The 20,705-nt window shown below is 38.0% G+C and overlaps 1 protein-coding gene across 4 annotated transcripts in view; it reads left to right on the top strand.

The window, feature by feature from the left end:
- The window catches only part of LOC134745597 (supervillin-like), a 247,688-nt gene that overhangs the window by 51,519 nt on the left and 175,464 nt on the right, over positions 1-20,705 (top strand). For 3 of the 4 annotated variants that reach the window (XM_063679671.1, XM_063679673.1, XM_063679672.1), the window contains exon 4: positions 15,384-15,492. In XM_063679671.1, the coding sequence (XP_063535741.1) occupies positions 15,384-15,492 (109 nt within the window). Of the gene's footprint in view, positions 1-7,121; positions 7,173-15,383; positions 15,493-20,705 lie in introns of those variants that run through there. The other variant, XM_063679674.1, reaches the window with a different exon arrangement.

The raw sequence follows: 20,705 nt of genomic DNA, 5'->3' as shown, positions 1-20,705 counted from the left end.
AAAGTAATTTGAAAAGGAGAATTATTAATCTTATGTCAATATGTAGAGGTACATAATTATGAAGCCATAAAAATTATAGTACCTACAGCCTTTAACAAGCCCAGTAACCTCGTGTTTCGTATCCGATCGAGCCTTATATAGCCAGTCTTTATGCCAGGCCTTTGCTCTCATAATTGTTGTTTATATTTATAGCAAAGAATCGGAAGTTGATAGGTTTCTTACGAGCAAGTGTTTGCGTTATCGGTTATTGGTTTTTTTAGCATTTACGCGTGTAGCATTTTGTATTTTCGTGTTCGTGAAATTATGTTCATGTTAAGTTTAGGTCGCATGAGGAAGCGAATTTAAAACGAACATCGGAATCGAGAGTACAGGTTTCATTTTTTTTAATGAAATAGGAGGCAAACGAGCAGACGGATCACCTGATGATAAGCGATTACCGCCGCCCATGGACACCCGCAACACCAGAGGGGTTCGATAGGTATGATAATTTTGATTAGATACAAAATCATCATGGAGGTTTGACATATGATTTAAAACGTCGTTGTCATTTTGCGTAACTCGTAATTAATCATAATTTGTATCGGGTCTTTACGCCCAGTGCATTTGAAAGCGCCCGCCCAGAGCTCAGATATATGGAAAAGTGAGGCTAAAATTGTCGCTTGTATTTGTCATGGTAGCCATCACCTTTTAACAAGTACATATAAAAATAAGTGCGAGCGTACCCGCACCTCTCGATATACTGACCAATATCAAAGATAGATATAACTCCGTAATAGATGGATACAGTCTAAGGAAAAACGTGCCTCGAAAATCACGAAAATTTGATTCTCGATCAGATGTCGCCACTACCTTTGGCCTATTCTCGTTTCGTTTGTTATTAAACAATTTTAACGCATATCATAGAAAGAACATGGGTCAATATACCTATAATAAAAATAATTAATGCAAATAAAAAAATCATTTATCCATATTTAAATACATTTTATCGTATTTTTATAAATCTTCATTTTTAGTTTTAAAGTGTGTCGATAGATGGCAGTGAATTTACTGTGGTTACAAAATTTACTATGACAGTACCGCTGTATAATATTATATCCTCTTTGCCAATACCAACATTTAGCTAAATGTACCTATTCTTGTGACCGTAGTCTCTTTAATTTAACCCTCTTTAATATTTTCACAAACCTAATTTTAAATTATCATATTAACTAGATAGAAATAAATAATGAGCCATAACCTGAGCTCATCGTAACTATTTAGCCGTTTAAACGTGTTTTAACGTTGATGAGTCAAGGAAGCCATTTCCTTTAATACGCCATTTTGTGTAGGCGATTTCCTTTTAAAAAGACTAACATAGAAACGCTGACTTCATAGTAGGTTTTTTAATAGATTGCCTAGCATTGGTTACGTATTTCAAAGTCAAGGTTGCGTTACTATGTATAATGTATAAATACATAATGATTTCATTGCATGCTTAAAGGGCAATGAACTTCATTTGTAGGTAGGTATACTTTAGGTAGGGTGTGTAGGTTTTTTGTAATTTTAATATACTTTACGTGTGCTTAATTTTTTTTTAAGCGGCGGTTTTTTTTTGCTGGCCAATCTATCACAAATCTTTAACAGAAATTCGCGATGTAATCGATCTATCTGTACTTAAAAATTAATGGCAACATTCGCTTGTAGACAAACATAAAGAAATAAACAATTTCTCATGCCTACTCGTTCAGTCGTTGGTTATACATACTAAAAAGTCATTTCGAAATGTCAAACATTCGCAGGATTTAATAAAATCTAATAAGGGTTGCGATTATAAGAGATTCAATAAGATAATAAGCCATGCTAAAGTAATTTTTGAAATAGTTTATTAAGATGATGCTCGACTTCAGTGACTTGTGAAATTGGATAGATCTGGGGCCCATCTCTCGAACGGTATTAATTAGACCAATATTGATGACCACGAACTGTCAAGTCGTATGGGTTACCATGGCAACACACTAATAATATTAGACTAATACCGTCCCAGAGATGGGCCCCTGAACGTAATCAGATGATATTATACTAGTAATGCCGCCGTCTGGGGAGACTTGTCTGGCCTGAGTCAGGCCGCCTGACTGACCATTCCTAAACCTTATTGTAATGAAATTAAATTCATATGTTCTTATTAATTGAATCAATATGTCCTTAATTTGTTGCTATTTGTATTCTTGACCGATTTTTAGGTTTTGTAAGTTAAAGAGCGCTAGTGAGATGCGATCCTGTCATACTAGAAATTAATCGAGCACTGGAGCAATACAATAGAAAAACTTTGTAGTAAAAAAAGGTCAACCGGGATAAACGCGCCACTTGTGGTAAATGCGTCTTTTGAAGATATCTTTGAAACGCAACACACTATAACTATAATACCCGTCTGCATTAAAAGTTCAGTGAACACACGTCGAACAGAAAATGTTCCGTTTTTAGAAGAAATCTTAAAAAGAACAACTTATCTCAAGTGGCGGGGTTACCTTATACAAAAATGTATATTTTTAATGCATCCATGTGTATAATTTTTCCGCTTTCTATGTGACTACACGCGCGGGCAGAAAATTCGTGTCCAAGGAAATATATTTTGATAATAAAGTTAACTGCAAAGACAAGCAACTTTGTATTTGGCTCGCGATCAACACTTGAGACCGTGCCCGTTTCACAAAAGGCTTCTAAAGGGCGTCGCTAGCTGGCACGGTTGCACGCGGCGGGTGAGCGGGGTAACGAAAATAGTGCGACGGATTTTACCTACAATAGGGATGATGAACACATGATGAATTTTATAACAAAATCTAGTAAAATAGATAGCAAATGAGCATATTAGATTATTTTAAACCGGGTCACTCACGTATTATTAAGTCGAATAGCTCGACATGTTTCGGTCCAATTTACGAGGACCGTCTTCACGGAGACACGACACGTCTTCACTGCGTGTACACGCCGCGCCCTCGACCAGTGAAGACGTGTCGTGTCTCCGTGAAGACGGTCCTCGTAAATTGGACCGAAACATGTCGAGCTATTCGACTTAATAATACGTGAGTGACCCGGTTTAAAATAATCTAATATGTTTGAGTCTCACGGGAGTTTTATAGTTAAAATAGCAAATGAGCAGTTTATCACAATAATGTGGATATTAAAGTAATATATGGAAATGATAAAAAAATACAGGATCTAAGTCAAACATTTTTTTTAACTTCCTAAAAGGAATAAAGTAAAGATACCATTTGATTCCTTGCATTTTATCCAAAAAAAGATTTTATCGCAACTATATGCATAAACGCAATATTTCACCAACAAAATCGCGATTTTGCTTATTTTCCATACATTCAAGATGGGCTCTTAGTGACCTTGACGTCACGTACACTTATCGTTTTGTTAGAAGCGTTTCGCGAGTGAAGTACGACTGTCGGACTTTGACTATCATTTCTGACTTTTGTATTGCTTTAATGCAATGGGTCCCATTAGTCCCAAATACACATTTGATCCCAAAAACAAACCTGATCGACTGATACCATTAACAAAAATTTGTCATATAGCCTATTACAATGGCACCCGCGTGCGTTTTTGTTACAAAGTACAGGCCAAAACAGAGTTAATTATATTAATGTTCAGCGCATGATGGGACCTACTGAAACCTAATTACTTCACAGAGACCAGTCTAGAGGTTTACATAATTAAATTTATCAGACCCGCATTTGCATACGAAATTATTGAAGGGCCGGACCTTGACCAGAAATTTCATCGTTAATATTTGAAATGTGATTCCATTTGCGGCGTAAATACCTAAAGTTAGGGATTATGACACTGAATAACAATTATTTTTTTAATGAAAATAGCCAAATGCGCAGGACCATTGTACATTCGACAGCACCGCAAGTTTATATCAGCCATCTAGTTACCTATACTTCAATCCCTACTGTCTGTCTACCTCTTCAGAACTAATTTGGATAACATTTGGTATGGAGATAGTTTGAGACCCGGGGAAGGACATAAGGTAGTTTTTACCAATCATCATCATCATTCCACGCAGACGAAGTCGCGGGCTGAAGCTAGTGTTCTTTAAATTCTTGAATTTATTTAAAATGCCAAAACAAGGTTTTTATAATTGTATATAATGGTGGTAATGTATTGTGCTATCGTTTAAAACGTCGCTCCAGCCTCTACTTTTCACAAGAGAAAACTATGCGACGCTTCGAGTAGAAAATTAACATGGGAAAAAAGTGTCCTACTTACACGCCACCGATGCGATTATCTTGCATTTCTATAGGTTAATCATCATTTCTGTTGATGCATATTAAACTTCGTAAAATCTACGCAAAATGCTTACAAATTTTGGGTAAACAGAACAAAGCCAACTTCTAATTAGCGCACGCCTAGTAAATTTTGACATAACTCATTCATTCCTAGTTAAGAATCTAGTTTTTTCGCCAAATGTAACAATATTCTTTACAAAGTCTAATAAAACGGCAGCTTCTTTAGGGTTCCGTATCCAAAGGGTAAAAATGGGACCCTATTACTAAGACTCCGCTGTCCGTCTGTCTGTCACCAGGCTGTATCTCATGAGCCGTGATGGCTAGAAAGTTGAAATTTTCACAGATGATGTATTTCTGTTGCCGCTATAACAACAAATACTTAAAAGTACGGAACCCTCGGTGCGCGAGTCCGACTCGTACTTGGCCGGTTTTTTCTGTTCCAGTTCCTTCAAGTCTCTTTTTAGTCTCGCAGACGAAGTCGCGGGCAAAAGCTAGTTTATAAATTAATGTGTTAAACTTCCAAAAAAATGTCTGCAAGGGCAAACATTTTAAATACGTGACAGCTACTCCATATTAAAAGTGAACTGTCATGGTATAACTATCAACGTTCAACGTGACCCAATCACTAAGCGCCTTCACAAATCAAATCAGAAACAATGTAAAATGTTCCTGTCAAGTTTACTCAGTGGGAACTTGAGAACAACTTTTGGCTTCACTTCACATTTTAATCAAAAATATCTAGAAACTGTCAAGATCTTGAATTTTCTGACGAGTTTGAGCTTGAAATTGAATATTTAATAGAACTTCTGATAGATGGAATTTAAGCTCTAAGAGATTTCTAAATTCTGATAATTCTCTTCTGGTGTTTCGGTTTTAATCAGAAATTGTCTTATACATAAATCTATGAAGATTGTTTTCAATAAATGGGTTTACTTTAATGAAACAATCTGTAAAGGTTTAATCCACCTTTAAGTAGTTGCGTAGGTAATTATCATATACACTCATAGACAAATTTAGATGAACGCAAAAAAAAGTTTAGGCGAGGTTTAGGTAGGTGGGGGTAATTAAACTTTTTTTTTGCGTTCCTCTAAATTTGTCCACGAGTATACATTTAATTTGTTGTATATTACCTACTTCGTAATGCGTCCAAAGCTTCAGGATAAGGTATTATAGACTAATTAATATTAACAGTGACATAAAGTCAAACACATGTACCTAATTTATCATAGCAACAAAAATTAAATTAAATAACGCAACGAGAGAACAAATTATCTTTAACTAAGTAATTAGAGTGAAAATGCAAATGTTACTTAAAAATATGTCGATTTTGTTTCGTCATAGTTAGACAATGGTAACTTTAGTCGATCCAAATCATTCGTGACGGCTAGACATCCTTGCCGTTAAAAGGATTCATTATTTTAATAAAAAGTAACTCCTCCAGGATTAAGCATTAAGGTTAGGTATCCGACGGTGGCTTTTAAAAGAATATACTTATGTTTTTATGAAATAAATTCGCATTTTTCCTTGCCTATTTAGTCTAGACGGAACGCTCCACCGAGCATGGTTAGGAATTTCGCTTTATCTTGCTCTGCACCGTCCCGTCAGCAATCGAGACATAATATTCCGACTGAAATCAGGGATCGTACGATATTGTAGAGAGAAATTTCGACATATGTTATCCTGCATTTCGATTCGTAAGGAAAGGTAAATTGCTAAAAAGTTACAGTAAATTGGTATTTGGACCATTAGGTGCATTTGAAGTAATTTGAACACATGTCAAGCAGTGTTGAACGACTTTTTGGGAGACTGTATATAACGCCTAAGCGATTTTTTGGCTTCATGATAAAAAAAAAACGCAAAGCATTACATTTGCTGATGATCACAATAGTATTATTAAAACTATTGGTGAGACTTGACATCTAGCTAGATTTAACGCGTGTCTGTTAAATGCTATCTAGTCAAAGAATGCATAGGTTATCGTTATGAACGAACAAAAATATACAGTGTATAAATGAATATACACCATTGTTTTTACACTGTGTTTATACAAACTACAGTCATAATATACCATGTCCCTTGACATTAATGTATTGAATTTGTCGAATTTACATAGCGTAGGAGGCTTAGGTTGCCTAGTCGACATTCTATCCGTGAAGGCCGTTTTGCGGCCTACCATCTAGGTTTAGAACCTAAATCACCGTTTCGTAATAATGTAGTTTTGATCTTAATCTAGGCCGGCTTGCTTATTATTGAGGTTTGATGTTATTAGATAAGTTCTAACGTAATTATAGCGAAGGCAATATTGAAGTAAATATCAAACAATAAGTGCTATCGTTCTTTGATAAATGATTACGTAACTTTATAGGTATATTAGGTTAGTCGGTGGTGATTCTTGTAAGTCGAGATTTGATTATGATCCACTTCTAGTAATGAAATTTAAGATTGTATGAGTTAGTAAATTAGATGTCTGTAAAGCAAAATTGATGAATATTGCTATGCAGACTTACGGGCTTATTTGAGTTGTAGTTGTGCGATCTGATACCGATACGTCCGATCTGTCAGTGTCAAAAGTGACGTTTTTGGTTGAAGAAATTTAATGTCACTTTTGACTTGAATTGGCCCGTTACAAACACCAAGGTGTTTAATGTTATATAAGTAAATAATCGCGTATTTTAATATTTTTATTTTTGTTAACACGATTTGGCTCTTCGTTTCAATAACAACACCAACGAATCGTATGTAACTAATTCTTTGTTTGCTATAAAGTAAAAAACAAATAAAGTGTCCTGATATTCGCCCGATCTTGATATTTATGTGAGCTCATAAACTTCAAGAGCCGAACAGTTGCGTTGGCGCAACATGCGGATTTACTTCAAGGATTACAAAATTAAAGTGGTAAGTTGACGTTACATTGCTTTTTACCTATACTTGTGTTTCTTCGGAAAATTCGTTATGGCCATCATACATTAGCCAATTCTGATTATAGCTTTTATGCAAACCATACGACTGAATTAGCTGTTTTGGCGTTGTAGCCGATTCCTAAGTAGTTAGGCGGAAGTTTACAACCGGAGATGGGTTGACATCCTGACTCGTACCAATAAGTTTTTAGGAACCTATCTACCAAATTACTTACGGAATAGTAATTTTTCCTCGCGTGTACGCTCTTGCTCTTTTTTTTCTTCTCTTGTTATGTTAGGCTATAGCGAGGTTTAGACTAGCAAGAAATTGCATGCAATTTACGTTACATTGCCGACTACTAAGGTAAACTGCATTCAAAATGTTTATCAGACACCGCAATGTAATACAAATTGCATGCAAGTTCTTGCTAGTCTAAACCTCACTTAAGGTTATAGATTTAATAAAGGTAATCGTCGTTAACTGATCATGAAAATCGGACGCCATGTATCTTTCCCATAACCATAGGCCCATTTCTAGGTTCTATTTATGACATCTCATTTCAAAACATTCATTGTGAATTAAATTTAAACGCTATTTAACTGTTAAAGCTTGCTTACAAAAGGTACCTTATGCCTACATAACATTATGAAATAGTAGAAAAGGCCACGAAAGGATATATTAAAACAAAACACAAAATTTTGCCTTAATATCTGCCTTACCTTATTGACTCTAAACAGTAAGTAATAAGATAATAATCTATATTTCCCACGTTGATAGATCCAAAATAGTATGAATAATTGGGATCAGGCAGATTCATATATTTTCCACGCATTTATGGCTTTTAGCTTTCTCTCCACGCACTTCGCACAAAGCTACCTACTACATATTATTGTATACAACAGAAGGTCGCATAAGAGTCTAGCACTACATGTTTCCATTTGATCCACTAAATAATTAATCGCCTGCGAGAATACTAACGCTTCCAGCCGTGAGGGAGGCGATTATCTCCTGGCCTTGTATTCTCAAGTCGTGCGAACGAGGCCGAGTCGAGTCCTCAAATGTACCAGTCCAACATGGCCTCGAGATCCTTATCAACATTTAATTTCTTCGGCTCCATTAACGTCGACAATGAGGTGACTTATCGAGGACATTTATTTATTTATTTATTTTATTGATAAGAATGTTTACATGACATTACAGTTGAACCAATGCGTCACGAAACTTAAAACTAACAGCAATAATAATACATAAAACAGCAACAATTATAACAACAATAATATCACATAACATTAGAATAGACAGACAGACAAATTATGTTGGAACAGTTGAGCACCTAGCATCCATCGCCTCACAGAATCTCAGGCATTCATTATACACTGCCGTCCATCGCCACGCAAATAGGTCGCACTCAGGCGTCGATGCCAGGAGCGCATTGAGCAGTGAAAGGGCGCGGGGCAGCGGCGAGTTCCTGCGCGATACGGTGCGCCCCGGCGGCACGGCCAATAGATCGCGTTGTCGTGGTCTAAGGGCCATTCTCGGGACGTCCGGGATAAACAGACGCACGAGACCAGAGACAATTTCGGGACAGTCCGACTCACCACGCAAGGCTCGGCATGCCGTGACTAGGAGTTGGTAATTCCGCCTGACCTCCAAGGAATTGTACCCGAGGGAGCCGAGAAGATACTTTGTCGGGTACAGGTACGGATAGTATCCAAATATTTTTTTATAAAGGAACCTTAAAAACGCTTTCTGAACCTTCTCAAGCAGTAAAGCATACGTCGATTCGTAGGGGTTCCATACGATCGACGAAGTCTCCAGCTTACTCCTTACTAGACCATTGTAAACCATTTTTATAGCCCCCGGGTCATGAAAATCGCGGAGGTTTCGGATTACGAAACCTAGCCTTTGAAAGGAACTCTTGGCAAGAGAAATAATATGTTCGTGAAAAGTTAGCCGTGCATCGAACACTACGCCCAGATCCTTGACGGAAAAGACACGATTTATCGGCTCTGACCCCAGTATATAATGCCCATATATAGCGGAATGAGAGCGGCTAAATGTACACACACAACACTTGACTGGGTTAAAATGAAGTTTATTGTGCATACTCCACCGAAACACCAAGTCGATGTCCTCTTGTAACGTCTCACAATCAGTTCTTTGCTCTATCCTATATACCAGCTTCAGATCATCAGCATACAAGAGACATTGAGCCGCCCGAAGAACCGATTTGAGATCGTTAATCATGATGCCGAAAAACAAGGGCCCCAAGATGGAGCCTTGACTGACGCCAGACCGGGTATGGTAAGGAGTCGAGACAAAACAACCATGTCGGATGAATTGCTGTCGATCGCGCAGATAGTTGGCAAAAAAGATTAGTAACTTGGGAGAGAAACCAATTTCATCAAGTTTTCTAAGCAGCACATCATTATCCACACGATCGAAAGCCTTCGAGAAATCGAAATAGATGACATCGACTTGAATACCTCTATCAAGATGCTGAGCAAGGTTGTCAGTTAGTATCAACAGATTCGTGTTGACCGAACGACTAGGCCGAAAGCCATGCTGTGCGTCACACAAGAAGGGCCGAACCTGTGAAGATAGAATCCGGTGAAGTATGGACTCAAACAGCTTGCCAAGGGTGGGAAGAACGGCTATGGGTCTGTAATTCTCAACGACGGAAGTGTCACTCGCCTTCGGGATCGGCCTAACTCTAGACACCTTCCAACTTCGAGGATATGACCCAGAAGAGAGCGCCAGGTTAAAAATATATTGTATCGGGATCTTTAGAAACTCCACACAACCTTTTACAATATACGCCGGTAAGTTATCAGGTCCAACGGAGCTATTGGCCTTTAGGCGTTTTATCCCAGCTTCAACCTCTTGCAACGTTATTGATTTGATATCAATGCAGTTGGCGTTAGGTTTCCGATCGGCATTGTCTAACAAGTTTGGATCGAGAAGCGGAATGTCAGGTAGAAAGACGTCTGAGAAATAGTTAGCAAACGCGCTCGCCACCTCCTTACCAACAAATTCTTTATCTTTACACTTGACTCGGGAAACAAAACCACCATTTGTCTTGAGACTGCCTACGTGCTGCCAGAAAGCGCGAGGATTGACTTTAAGAGTACTTTGGATACGCCCAATGTGGCTGTCATAAGCAGTCGCTAGCAGCTCTTTTACCTTTGACCTTAATGTTGCAAACTTTTTGTAGACGTCTTTATCCCGTGTAGCCTTCCATTCCCGGTGCAGTTTACTTTTTTGTTTGATTTCACTAATCAGGTCAGCCGTGAACCACACAGGATATCGTCTACTCGAACCTGGCGGCCGTTTCCGTTTTGGTACGCAGAGGTCAAATATATCATATATCATATTGTAAAATGTGTCCACAGCGATGTCGACATTGCCAGCACTGAGAACTTTCTGCCAACTTGTTTCGGACACTAATTTATACATTAGCTCAAAATTACTCTTAGTAAAGTTCCAGTCCCGACACATATCCACATTGCTAGGATCTAGACGCTCTGCAGTCGGTCGATGCGCACAGCTACCGGGCACCGAAATTTCCAATGGAGGATGGTACGTATCAGATCTCGGGACCAACCCCTCGCCCGCCATCTTTGAGACCGTAGCACTAGTGATGCGCTCCGACACCAACACGAAATCTAGCTTACTTCCATGTACATTCGTCACTTTATTCATCTCATTCAGACCGCAAACAGATAAGAGATAACCATAATAACCAAGGACACTCTGGGAAGTATACACCGGGTTCAAGTTCAAGTCGCCAAGCACAAGCACTACACCTGCAAGAGTGTCAATCACCAACTCCACTTTTTCAAACCACCGCATATAGGTTTCCTCTGAGGCACTTGGAGGAATGTACACGACGCATACGTAAAACACTACTTCACCCACCACAAATGTGACCCATAAGTCCTCGCCGTTCGGCGTCTCTAGATCCGCACGACGCCGGAGCTCGATGCCAGGGCGCGCCGCGAGGAGCACACCGCCGCCGCGCGCGCCTGTAGCGCGGTCCCGACGCAGCACGCTCCACTCGCCGCACACCAACTCAGCATCGTTTACGGCATCGGTAAGCCAAGACTCCGTTACCGCGATGACGTCACAATCAAGAGCTAGCAGGTTTTGCCTGAAGTAGTGAAGTCTCGTGTTCAGGCCCCTGACATTTTGGTATACTATGTCTAACATCGATACTATTTCCGTCTTGGGACTTGGGCTTTTCCTGGTATGTGTCGTTTCTCTGCTGTCCTCGAAAAAACCATGGCTTCACCCGAGCATTCTTGGGCCAAATATCTGCGGATAAACATTTGTCATATAGCTCGCACGGGATGCCGATTTTGTATGACCTGTAAGACCCCTTCGGTTTGAGTTCAAGGACTGTGCAAGCTCTTTCGGGAAATATTGTTTCCAAATATGCACGTATTTCGTCGGCGCCTGACAACATGTTCCAAAGGTGTATGTACCTTTGGAATTCCACCGCCTTGAGCGACGTGACCTCAGGCCCAGCCGTACCTCGTAGTGAGGAGAAACGCTTTTTTGGAATATCTTTATCCTCACCTGGGTCACGGCCGACGAAGACAGCATCTATTTCTTCTTCCGTAGAGATGTCGCTACTGCGCACCAAGTTATCGCCCTTAGACTCCACTGAGGATGAAGTAGCATCGCGGGTTTCATCGCAAGCCGAAACCCCTGTACTGCCTTCCATGTTTCCCTTCGATACTGACGAAGGTTTTGACAGATACAGCGGCGGCAACAACGACGCCGCAACAGTAATGCAGCTGCAGTTGACATACGAACGTCACCTTTAACAGACTTCTTTCTCTTAATCCTTATGTCAAAAGGAGAAGAGAGTGGTAATCGAATACTAAAGCACAGTGTCACGTTTTCTATACTCACCGCAATAATTTGGTTCTTTTACCCTAGTTAAGGACCAACCAAAAGTGAAAGAAATGGTATTATGACCTCAGTCGTCAGTTGGCATTGTGGCTACTATAGAAGTGTTGCCCTCTTGTCAAATAGCACATTATACGGTGATTGATGACATGAGACACAGTTATTGATTTTGTGCTTGTAGCACTGCATGTTGTTGACACCTGTTAAATTGTATATAACGTGTAGGTCCATGAAAGGTCACATTTTTGCTACTATATTGCTGTTGTCATCGCTTTTAATTCCTCGCAAGCTATTTTTATTTTTTTACCCAGTTTAATTAATATCAGATTCATTTTACTGATCTCAACATTATTAAACTGGACACTCGAGTCCATCGCTTGGCAACGTTTCAGAATTAAAGACCTGAAATAAAAGGTACCTTCTATTTTCTCACTTTACTGTTTTCCTTTCGGATATACTCGCAAAACGAGCGCAGGTAACGGGCTTAAGAGCCTTGGAAATCGTTTCGGCAATCGCATCACTATGGTAATAGACGGGCGATGCAATAATTCCCGTTCTTTATTTGTGTAGGGTACGGTTTATGTTATGATTATTATACGGTTAGCTGATACACGTAGGGATTTAAAAAAATTCATTAAAGCTTTATTTACTTTATTTTATGCCTACGCACCTCGGTAACACAGCAGTCAAGTAACATCAGCGATGAAATATTGACATATAGATAGACGAAGTTCTCAGTAGTGTCGCTTAGCCTTTCGTATGCTTAGGAGCAAATCTGCTCCATATGTCCAGTTGAATATTCAACTTAATCATGAAGTTGTCACGATTGCTATTTATATGGCAATGTTTTGACATGCGCGTACGAAAGGTTAGCTTCAAACTCGGGTAAATCCATTCGACCCTCTCAGCAAATATCTATTACCCTGTTACCTTTTCCTAATACCAAAAATTGCATAATCTGGCAGATGGATTTACCCGTTTAAAGTTAAGCGACACAGTACATTTTTGACTTCGAAAAACGGACCACATAACTGACACATTTTATTGCCTGGATGCTAGCCATCGGCTGGCTGGCCCCATCTATAAAATCCTTTGACAGTTGCCTTCCCCATTATTATTCATGTCATTTCTACTGCCCGCAATCAATTTTTAAAGCTTGTGGTCTTCGAAATTTTCACACAATTTTACATTTAAATGTGACACACAAACAAACATTATGCTGAAAGGTTCAGCTAACTTTATCTCTTACTGCAACGAACTGGGAAGTCTAGTGTTTCCCAGTTCGGAACTAGCAACAATGGCGCTAAGCCGAGCTGTTTGTATTGTTGTAATCTTTGGGAACCGGGAGCGCTTTGAAATATGCTTTGACCCGGTTGTGGTCTAAACTAGTAGGCTAGCCTGTGTATTCCCGGTTACTGTGAGCAATGTTTTGGTGCTTGTCTGCTTGTAATACAAGCAAGTGTCATTGAGTGATAACATTGGTTGATTAGTAGAGAATGCCTTGAGGCAATAAGTCCGCCATTTGTTATATCATGAGTATCATGCCATGTATTGTGCAATGAAGATTAAATAAATAAATAACTCTGTCCCTTGTTCGCGTAGAAGTTAGTTAAAAACTTTTAACTCATTTTCGGGGTATAAAGTTTAGGCGTTGAATTTCAAAAACATATCTACTGTCTGACCCTGACGCAAAATTGTGTAGTCTAGAGTACAAAACACCCTTACGCATTAAAATAACAATAAAGGTTACTGCTTACTGCCTATTATGTGCCGTATTTGTGTCGGTGTTAATAAAGAGTTAATTTAATACATACATACCATCGCCCACAGCCCACACTGTTACCTGACTGTCCGTAAACCTTATTACAAAAGCCATAAGGTCCACCGATGGACAGTTAAGTATTGCTGTTTGTTCATTACAAACACATTGCCGTAAAGCTCAGTCATTTTGGCTCACCACGCGTGTATTCTCCAGAATAAACACAAACGCCTACGCACACTAACTTAATCTCCTATATGTCAAGAGATCCAAAGTCAAGGGCGAGAAAAAGCGAAACGCACTCATCAAGCATGCAATGTATATTTATTAGATCAACCAGTATAAAATTGGTCTCCAATTACGCGTAAGTCTTACGAATCCAAAGTCAAGTGTTATACTTCTACAAGAGTTCATATGTGTAATTTTGTTTTTGAAAATAGACCCTCAGATTTTTCTACGAAACTTTCACCTTCCGCCTCATTACGCCATCGGGGTCTTTGTAAAAGCTAGCGTACGTACATATTATTATGTTGTTTTCTACTTTTCTTTTACGAAACCTGCCGATAGACTAACACCTACGAGGCTCAAACAGCCATTAATAAGTACATAGTTATTTCAGTTATTTATTTTACAAGAGGGCAGTTGTTTAACCGCTCGTGCACCACTTGCCACAAAATTGAACCACGAGCGAGTGTAGCGAGTGGTTCGAAAAGTGGAATCTTGAGCGTTTCCAGGGTTTCAAGGCACGAAGGTTAAACAAATTTTGCCACCGAGACAACAATTTTTACCACACCAAATGCGAAGAAAATACTAACTGTAAAATATCAAACAAAATGAACCTAAATCAAAATCAAATGAACGTTATTAAATATTTATTATTCAAAATTATCATTTCAAAGTCATTTCTACCAGCCAACATAAGAAAACAACTCAAAATTTGCATCAAAGTAATCACTTTGCCACACATGTGGATAAAATGCTACTTTCTCATCAGTTTTTGAATAATCAGGAGAGCCTTTACCACCCACAGTGTGAAAAAGGCATTTTCAACACTGGGTTTTGCAGTTTGATTGAGTATTCAATATAATAAAAAAACAGTTTCAATGTTAAAAATACGTAATTCATAAGGGTGTGTTTAAAAAGCGCTGTTGAGTTCAATGCAGCGTTTTATTTGAAACGGTACATACATGTTTACTCTGTAAATAAACGAAAGCGCATAAAGTAAAGCATGCAATTTTGTTGAAACTAATTCATTTACCCTGTGAAAAAACTCTTATTTAGAGATACGTATTTTATTACCTATATATTTTCTACAGTACGTACACACACAGGCCAATTCGATCATACACTGACATTGACATCAGAATTCAATCTGATGTCAGTGTATGTTCGAATCGTCCTGCAAGACAAATGCAATTTTTATCTGTCAAAAATTCAAAACACAATGGAACGGGAAACCTTTTTACAGGCCTCTGACTCTTCCATGTTCGTTTAATTTAATCATATTGAGTTATACAACTATGTGTTGTTTCCAGCGGCCGTCGCCAGAATGCACGGCGCCGTGCCGTCGCGTGCAACCCTCGCCCCGCATCAGCAGCACGCCGAAGCGTGCGCCGGCGCAAACCGTCGTCTCCAACGATGCTGGTAAGTAAACTGAATTGATAGTGATTTTCAACCCTTTCCGTGCTATGGGGATAGCGTAATTGACAAAATATAGAAAAAAAATATGTGAAGACTATGTAAGGAGAAGGGTCGTCCACTTTCCTCAGAGTGGCCCAATATTACTTCATTTTCACAAAAAAAAACAAGGAGTATTTTTCTTTCTTATTACGAGTCTTTTATAAAAATGTAAAACAGAAACGTTTTATCTTTAAAATATTCTCGTTTAGATTTTTTGCCTAAGAGTCACTTTAAAGACATTCAATTTATCTTGTGTTGATTTCTTGATTTCCACGCCTATCGAAGTACACACGTCATGCTCGCTTAAAAGTCTTTGCTTACGGTGGCGTCGTTGATCGGGTCGCCACTTTCCCGAATGAAGGTTGATGGAGGCGATGGGGATGAGATACGTGTCATATTCGTGAACGGGTGCTGTTTGTGGAGACTGGTCTGTTTAGGCTAACACGAGCAATTATTTTTGAGTATAGTTACAGTGAACCTCATTCTGTTTGTGTTTTATTTTTAATATTATCAATATAGTTTTTTTTTGTAGTTCGTTATTAAGAGACTTATAATACTTTAGTTTGAATTGATATTTGCAGTTAGTTGTATTTTATAGTTGTTGATGTGGTTTTTTTTGCTTGTAAGTATGTAAATTCCATGTTGACGTGTAAAAGTGACCTTGTGGCCTATTTCTTGAATAAATGTTGAAGTTGAAGTATGTTGTAGGTATAACAGGCTTGAAATCTCCGATATTCTTTATAGGTAAGACGCTTTTTACCAGTGTCCGACCGAAGTTTCGGTTTCGGCATAAAAATAATGTTTCGGCCGAAGATTCGGTCCCGTCCAAAAAACTGCCGAAACTCCGTAACCTACAAGATTTTATTTTCGGTTATGTAAAAATCCGGTTACGGTCGGACATCGGACACTAACGAATATTCATTGCTGATTACCTTCGTTACATGTTAGGTAAGGTTATGTGAGTAATATAGCTTCATTGTTGATCTGTTAAGTCAGGAAACTCATAATTATATAAGTATACTATGTGAGACATCTCAAGAAAGGTTGTATGTTGGGATGACTCAGTCGGTGAATCACCGATATGTCGTGGTTTAACAAAAATAAATGAGTTAAATGACGTAAGGTCACTACGGCAAAGTGTGGCTGCGGGATAAGTGTGTCTGGCGTTCACATTGGACCTGCTTACTCATTGATTAGTTTATTGCGAGTTCATATATTTGCCACTAACTAAAAGTAAGTGTAAGTAGTAAGTAACAAATGTATGATTTCGCAATAAACTGTAATCAATGTGTAAACAGACCCCAATTTCAAAGCCACCCACACAACTGTATTGACCTTATAGTTGTGTTCCTAATATGGAACGACACTGCCAATTATTTAACTATTCTATTATGTTAACAGTAGTACTTATAAAAAGGTTATCTAGTGAAAACTGTTCTAATGATATTTATTTTTAACGAAACATAACATTTAAAGGTGAGTTTCAAATACGAAAATTGATCCAATACAGTAAGCGAGTAACGCCTAAAATTATAATACGAGCAAATTTGTAATATTGAACATAACGGCGCTTTACGAAACTCGGTCCTCAGATTTACATATTTATAACTCTCTAAATAACACGACTTTTAAATGTCAAATGCAGCCCCTAGTAAAATGTAGTTCTCGTTGCACTAAGAACCCTAATGACCATTCTGAGAACTATTCATTTCCTCCTATTTAAATATTAATCTACCGTAGAAAGTATTTTAGGAGTTCAAATAAGCTCGCAATGTTTCTTGAATTCGAAATGGGTGCCGAGAACCGTAGTGTTAATAATGAATCCCTTCTATCAAGTACCTTCAGAAACTTTACAAGGTACCGGGTCTTGAGGTCTTAAGGTTACGTTTATGCGACTATTAACATTTATGTTAAAATATTATTTTTTATCACACTTGCTCGTAAAAGGTGTTATTAACTTATTACATAGGCGATGCGGTCCGTAAATTCTAAATTTAAACCTAGGACTATAATGTAGGTACGTACGTACGTAAATTAGGCTGAAGTTTTTATTTAGGTTAATCCCTTTTTTTCCCTCACAAGTGTGATGAAAAACATTTGAGTGTGCTACGGGCGGTCCAGGAATTACGAGCCTGTGTTAATTAAGCCCTCTCCTTTGCCTTCGGGCTCCAATTCACACTCGTTCCTAAATTCTTGTTTACGTTTCTTCAACTAAAAACGTCGACTTTTAATAATATCGAAAACAGATCGAATAACTGAAACTCGAAGCCTAAACTTACTTTATAACACTCGCATATTTAATGTTATTTATTGTCATTGCGATCTAACAGTTTAACTGGTATTGCCAAACCGACTGGAAAATTTTCACTCCATAAAAACTCTTTATATGGTCGTTTTTCTTTCATATTATCGTTATAAGTATATCAAATTAGTATTTCAGACACTGAAAAATAGCTTTTATTCCATTGAATTAAGGTTTAGTCATTATATTTTTTACTGAGAAGATTTATTTAATAAAGCTGACGAGGCATGCACATGCACGTTCGTAAATCACTGTTATGTCACTGTGATTTCTAGACGGCGACGTAAAATATTGATAGATTGAAGAGATTATTGGACGTTAGCGGCAGATATAAATTCGGCCAAGATATTTTAAAAATATTTTTTTAAAGTGGTGTATTCTGTACCTACACTTATTAGGCTGCCTTTCCACTGAGAGTAATCCAGCGGAGCAAGAAGAGATGTGGATTACAACTAAAGCTATTGGTTGATTCCCGCACGTCTCCTCTAATCTCCTCCTCAGTGGAAAGGCAGTCTTACAGTGAGTACCTAGACTATAATTTGGCCGATAACAATAAGTAGTGGCAATTAAGAAAGTTAAGGCATAATGGTTATTTCATTGATCCTCCTAATACCATCGCCCACACTGTTAACTGACTATTTATAAACCTTTTTACAAAAGGCACAAAGTCCACCGATGGACAGTTAAAGAGTGTTACTGTTTGTACAAAGTGTAAACTAACTTTGCACCGACTTGAATAGAACAGAGTGAGGCAGTGTCGTTATGAACGGCATATTTACATAGAAATTTGACATTATTGATGACATGGCCACACTTTGAAAATGCTATGTAAAGTTAGCTTGGTCCGACTTTAGAATATACCTCTAATACTTCAGCTTGTTAAATGGCGCTTAAGAGGAAAGGGGATGGTTACTTCTTCATACAAACGTAGTCCCCATTTTCCTCTCCGGATATTAACATTATTGAAAATATTTTTACATAATTTGATGTATATTAACCATAGCTATGCCCCTACGTTTGACTTTTTTTGATTGTTTTATTATTGTAAAAGTTAAGAGCGAAAAACAAATTTCATACAAATTTTTAAATGCTCTTAACTCATATAATAATTAAAAATTCGAAAAAATCTAACGTAGGGGCATAGCTGTGGTTGATATACAACAAATTGTGTCAAAATATTTTCAATAAGTGTTAATATCCAGTGAGGAAAATGAGGACTACGTTTGTGTGTAAACGCGACTTTCGGTTTGAGAATACCTCTTAATGCTTCAGCTTGTTAAATGGCGCTAAATATCGCTGTACAAATTCTTATTGTCACCATTTATCTTGTGGCTTGTAGTTAATTTTCTCCGCAGTCACAAAACGCATGGAACGTTGAGTAACTTGCTTAATGAATCATTTTGTTATTCTCCAAATTGTCTGAATGCTTTGCCTCGTGAATAGTTTTAACGTTACTCATTCCGTACATTTATTACGATAAAAGTGCGAAAAATAGGAAATCGACACGAGTTGCGAATTGCCTATTCGCACATGTATCGTACAACGTTTTACAGTACATAATGGCCGTTTAAATTTTCGACATAGTTACGTAATGTGCTAATTATCGCACTATGTGTAGTGTAAAAAAACAATAACAATGTGTCGCTTTAATAGTCATTTTAAGCTGAAATATTTGACAGATGTAAGGGTCGCCACACGGAGGTGTATTCTGATTGTAATAGCAGGTTTTGAATTTGATCGGGATTTGTTATGGATATGATCTGTCACTGTCAATAGTGACACTGATATTTCTTCAACCAAAAAAGTCACTTTTGAACCTGACATCATATCTATAACAAATCCAGATTAAATTCATAACCAAACTGTTATTACAATCAGAATACACCTCCAGGTCAAGATTGTAGTAGTAGTAGTAGTAGTAAACTCTTGTAACTATTGTACAAATATACATATTAAAAATTACATGGTACAAATAATAAGATGTACAAAGGCGAACTTATCCCTTTGAGGGATCTCTTCCAGTTAACCTTTGAGTAGATAAGAGGAGAAAGTGAAAAGAGGGTGACAAATGTAGCAAAATGTACAACAAGGTACCAGAAAGATAAAGGATATAAATACATACAAAATTAATAGGATAAACATATAATATATTACACAAAAAGGAATGGGGAAAATACACTAAAAATTGGAAAGAAGTAGAAAAATATAAAGCAACATACAATACAAATATAGGCACATTAATCAATCAGATAACCATAGCTTCTTTAACCTCTCCTTGAACGACGCAAGCGATTGCGCCTGTCTGAGCGAAACTGGCAGCTCATTCCACAGCTTCACTGAACGCACTGCGAAGGACTTGCTGTATCCACGAGATTTGTGAGAGGGGATGGCAAGTGATAAATTCGCGCTAGAACGGAGACGGTGGCCACTGCCTTCAGCCAGAAATTGAAATTTTTGAGAGAGGTATACAGGAGAAGGTTGAAAAAGAACATTGAAGAGAAGAGAAAGAGTGTGAAGATCTCTACGGCGGCTCTGAAGATTGTATCTTTGTCCTTCTGTTCCCTTTCTTCACAAATGTCTGTAGAATATTTCTTTATGATTGCCTGTCCTGTTTCCATCTTATCTTCACATTTCCTACTCGGTTACGCAAGATTTATAAGCCTTTGGGCGTTCCTATACTTGAAAATCTTGAAACCATTCATCTTTAGGTTGACTCGCGCTTCGCATGAATGAAAATTCCGACCGCCTTTTGCCTATTTTTAGTTGTTCTTTTGTTTAGTGACCGAGTTGCGAAATATCACACCTGTGCAGGTATATGCACGTGTCACGGGCCTTGTGTCATTAATTCATTATCAAATATATTATTGTAACTTGT

The sequence above is a fragment of the Cydia strobilella genome, chromosome 11 (genome assembly GCF_947568885.1).
Source record: "Cydia strobilella chromosome 11, ilCydStro3.1, whole genome shotgun sequence".
NCBI classification, from domain to species: Eukaryota; Metazoa; Arthropoda; class Insecta; order Lepidoptera; family Tortricidae; genus Cydia; species Cydia strobilella.
This window is presented reverse-complemented; position numbering and strand designations above follow the sequence as displayed.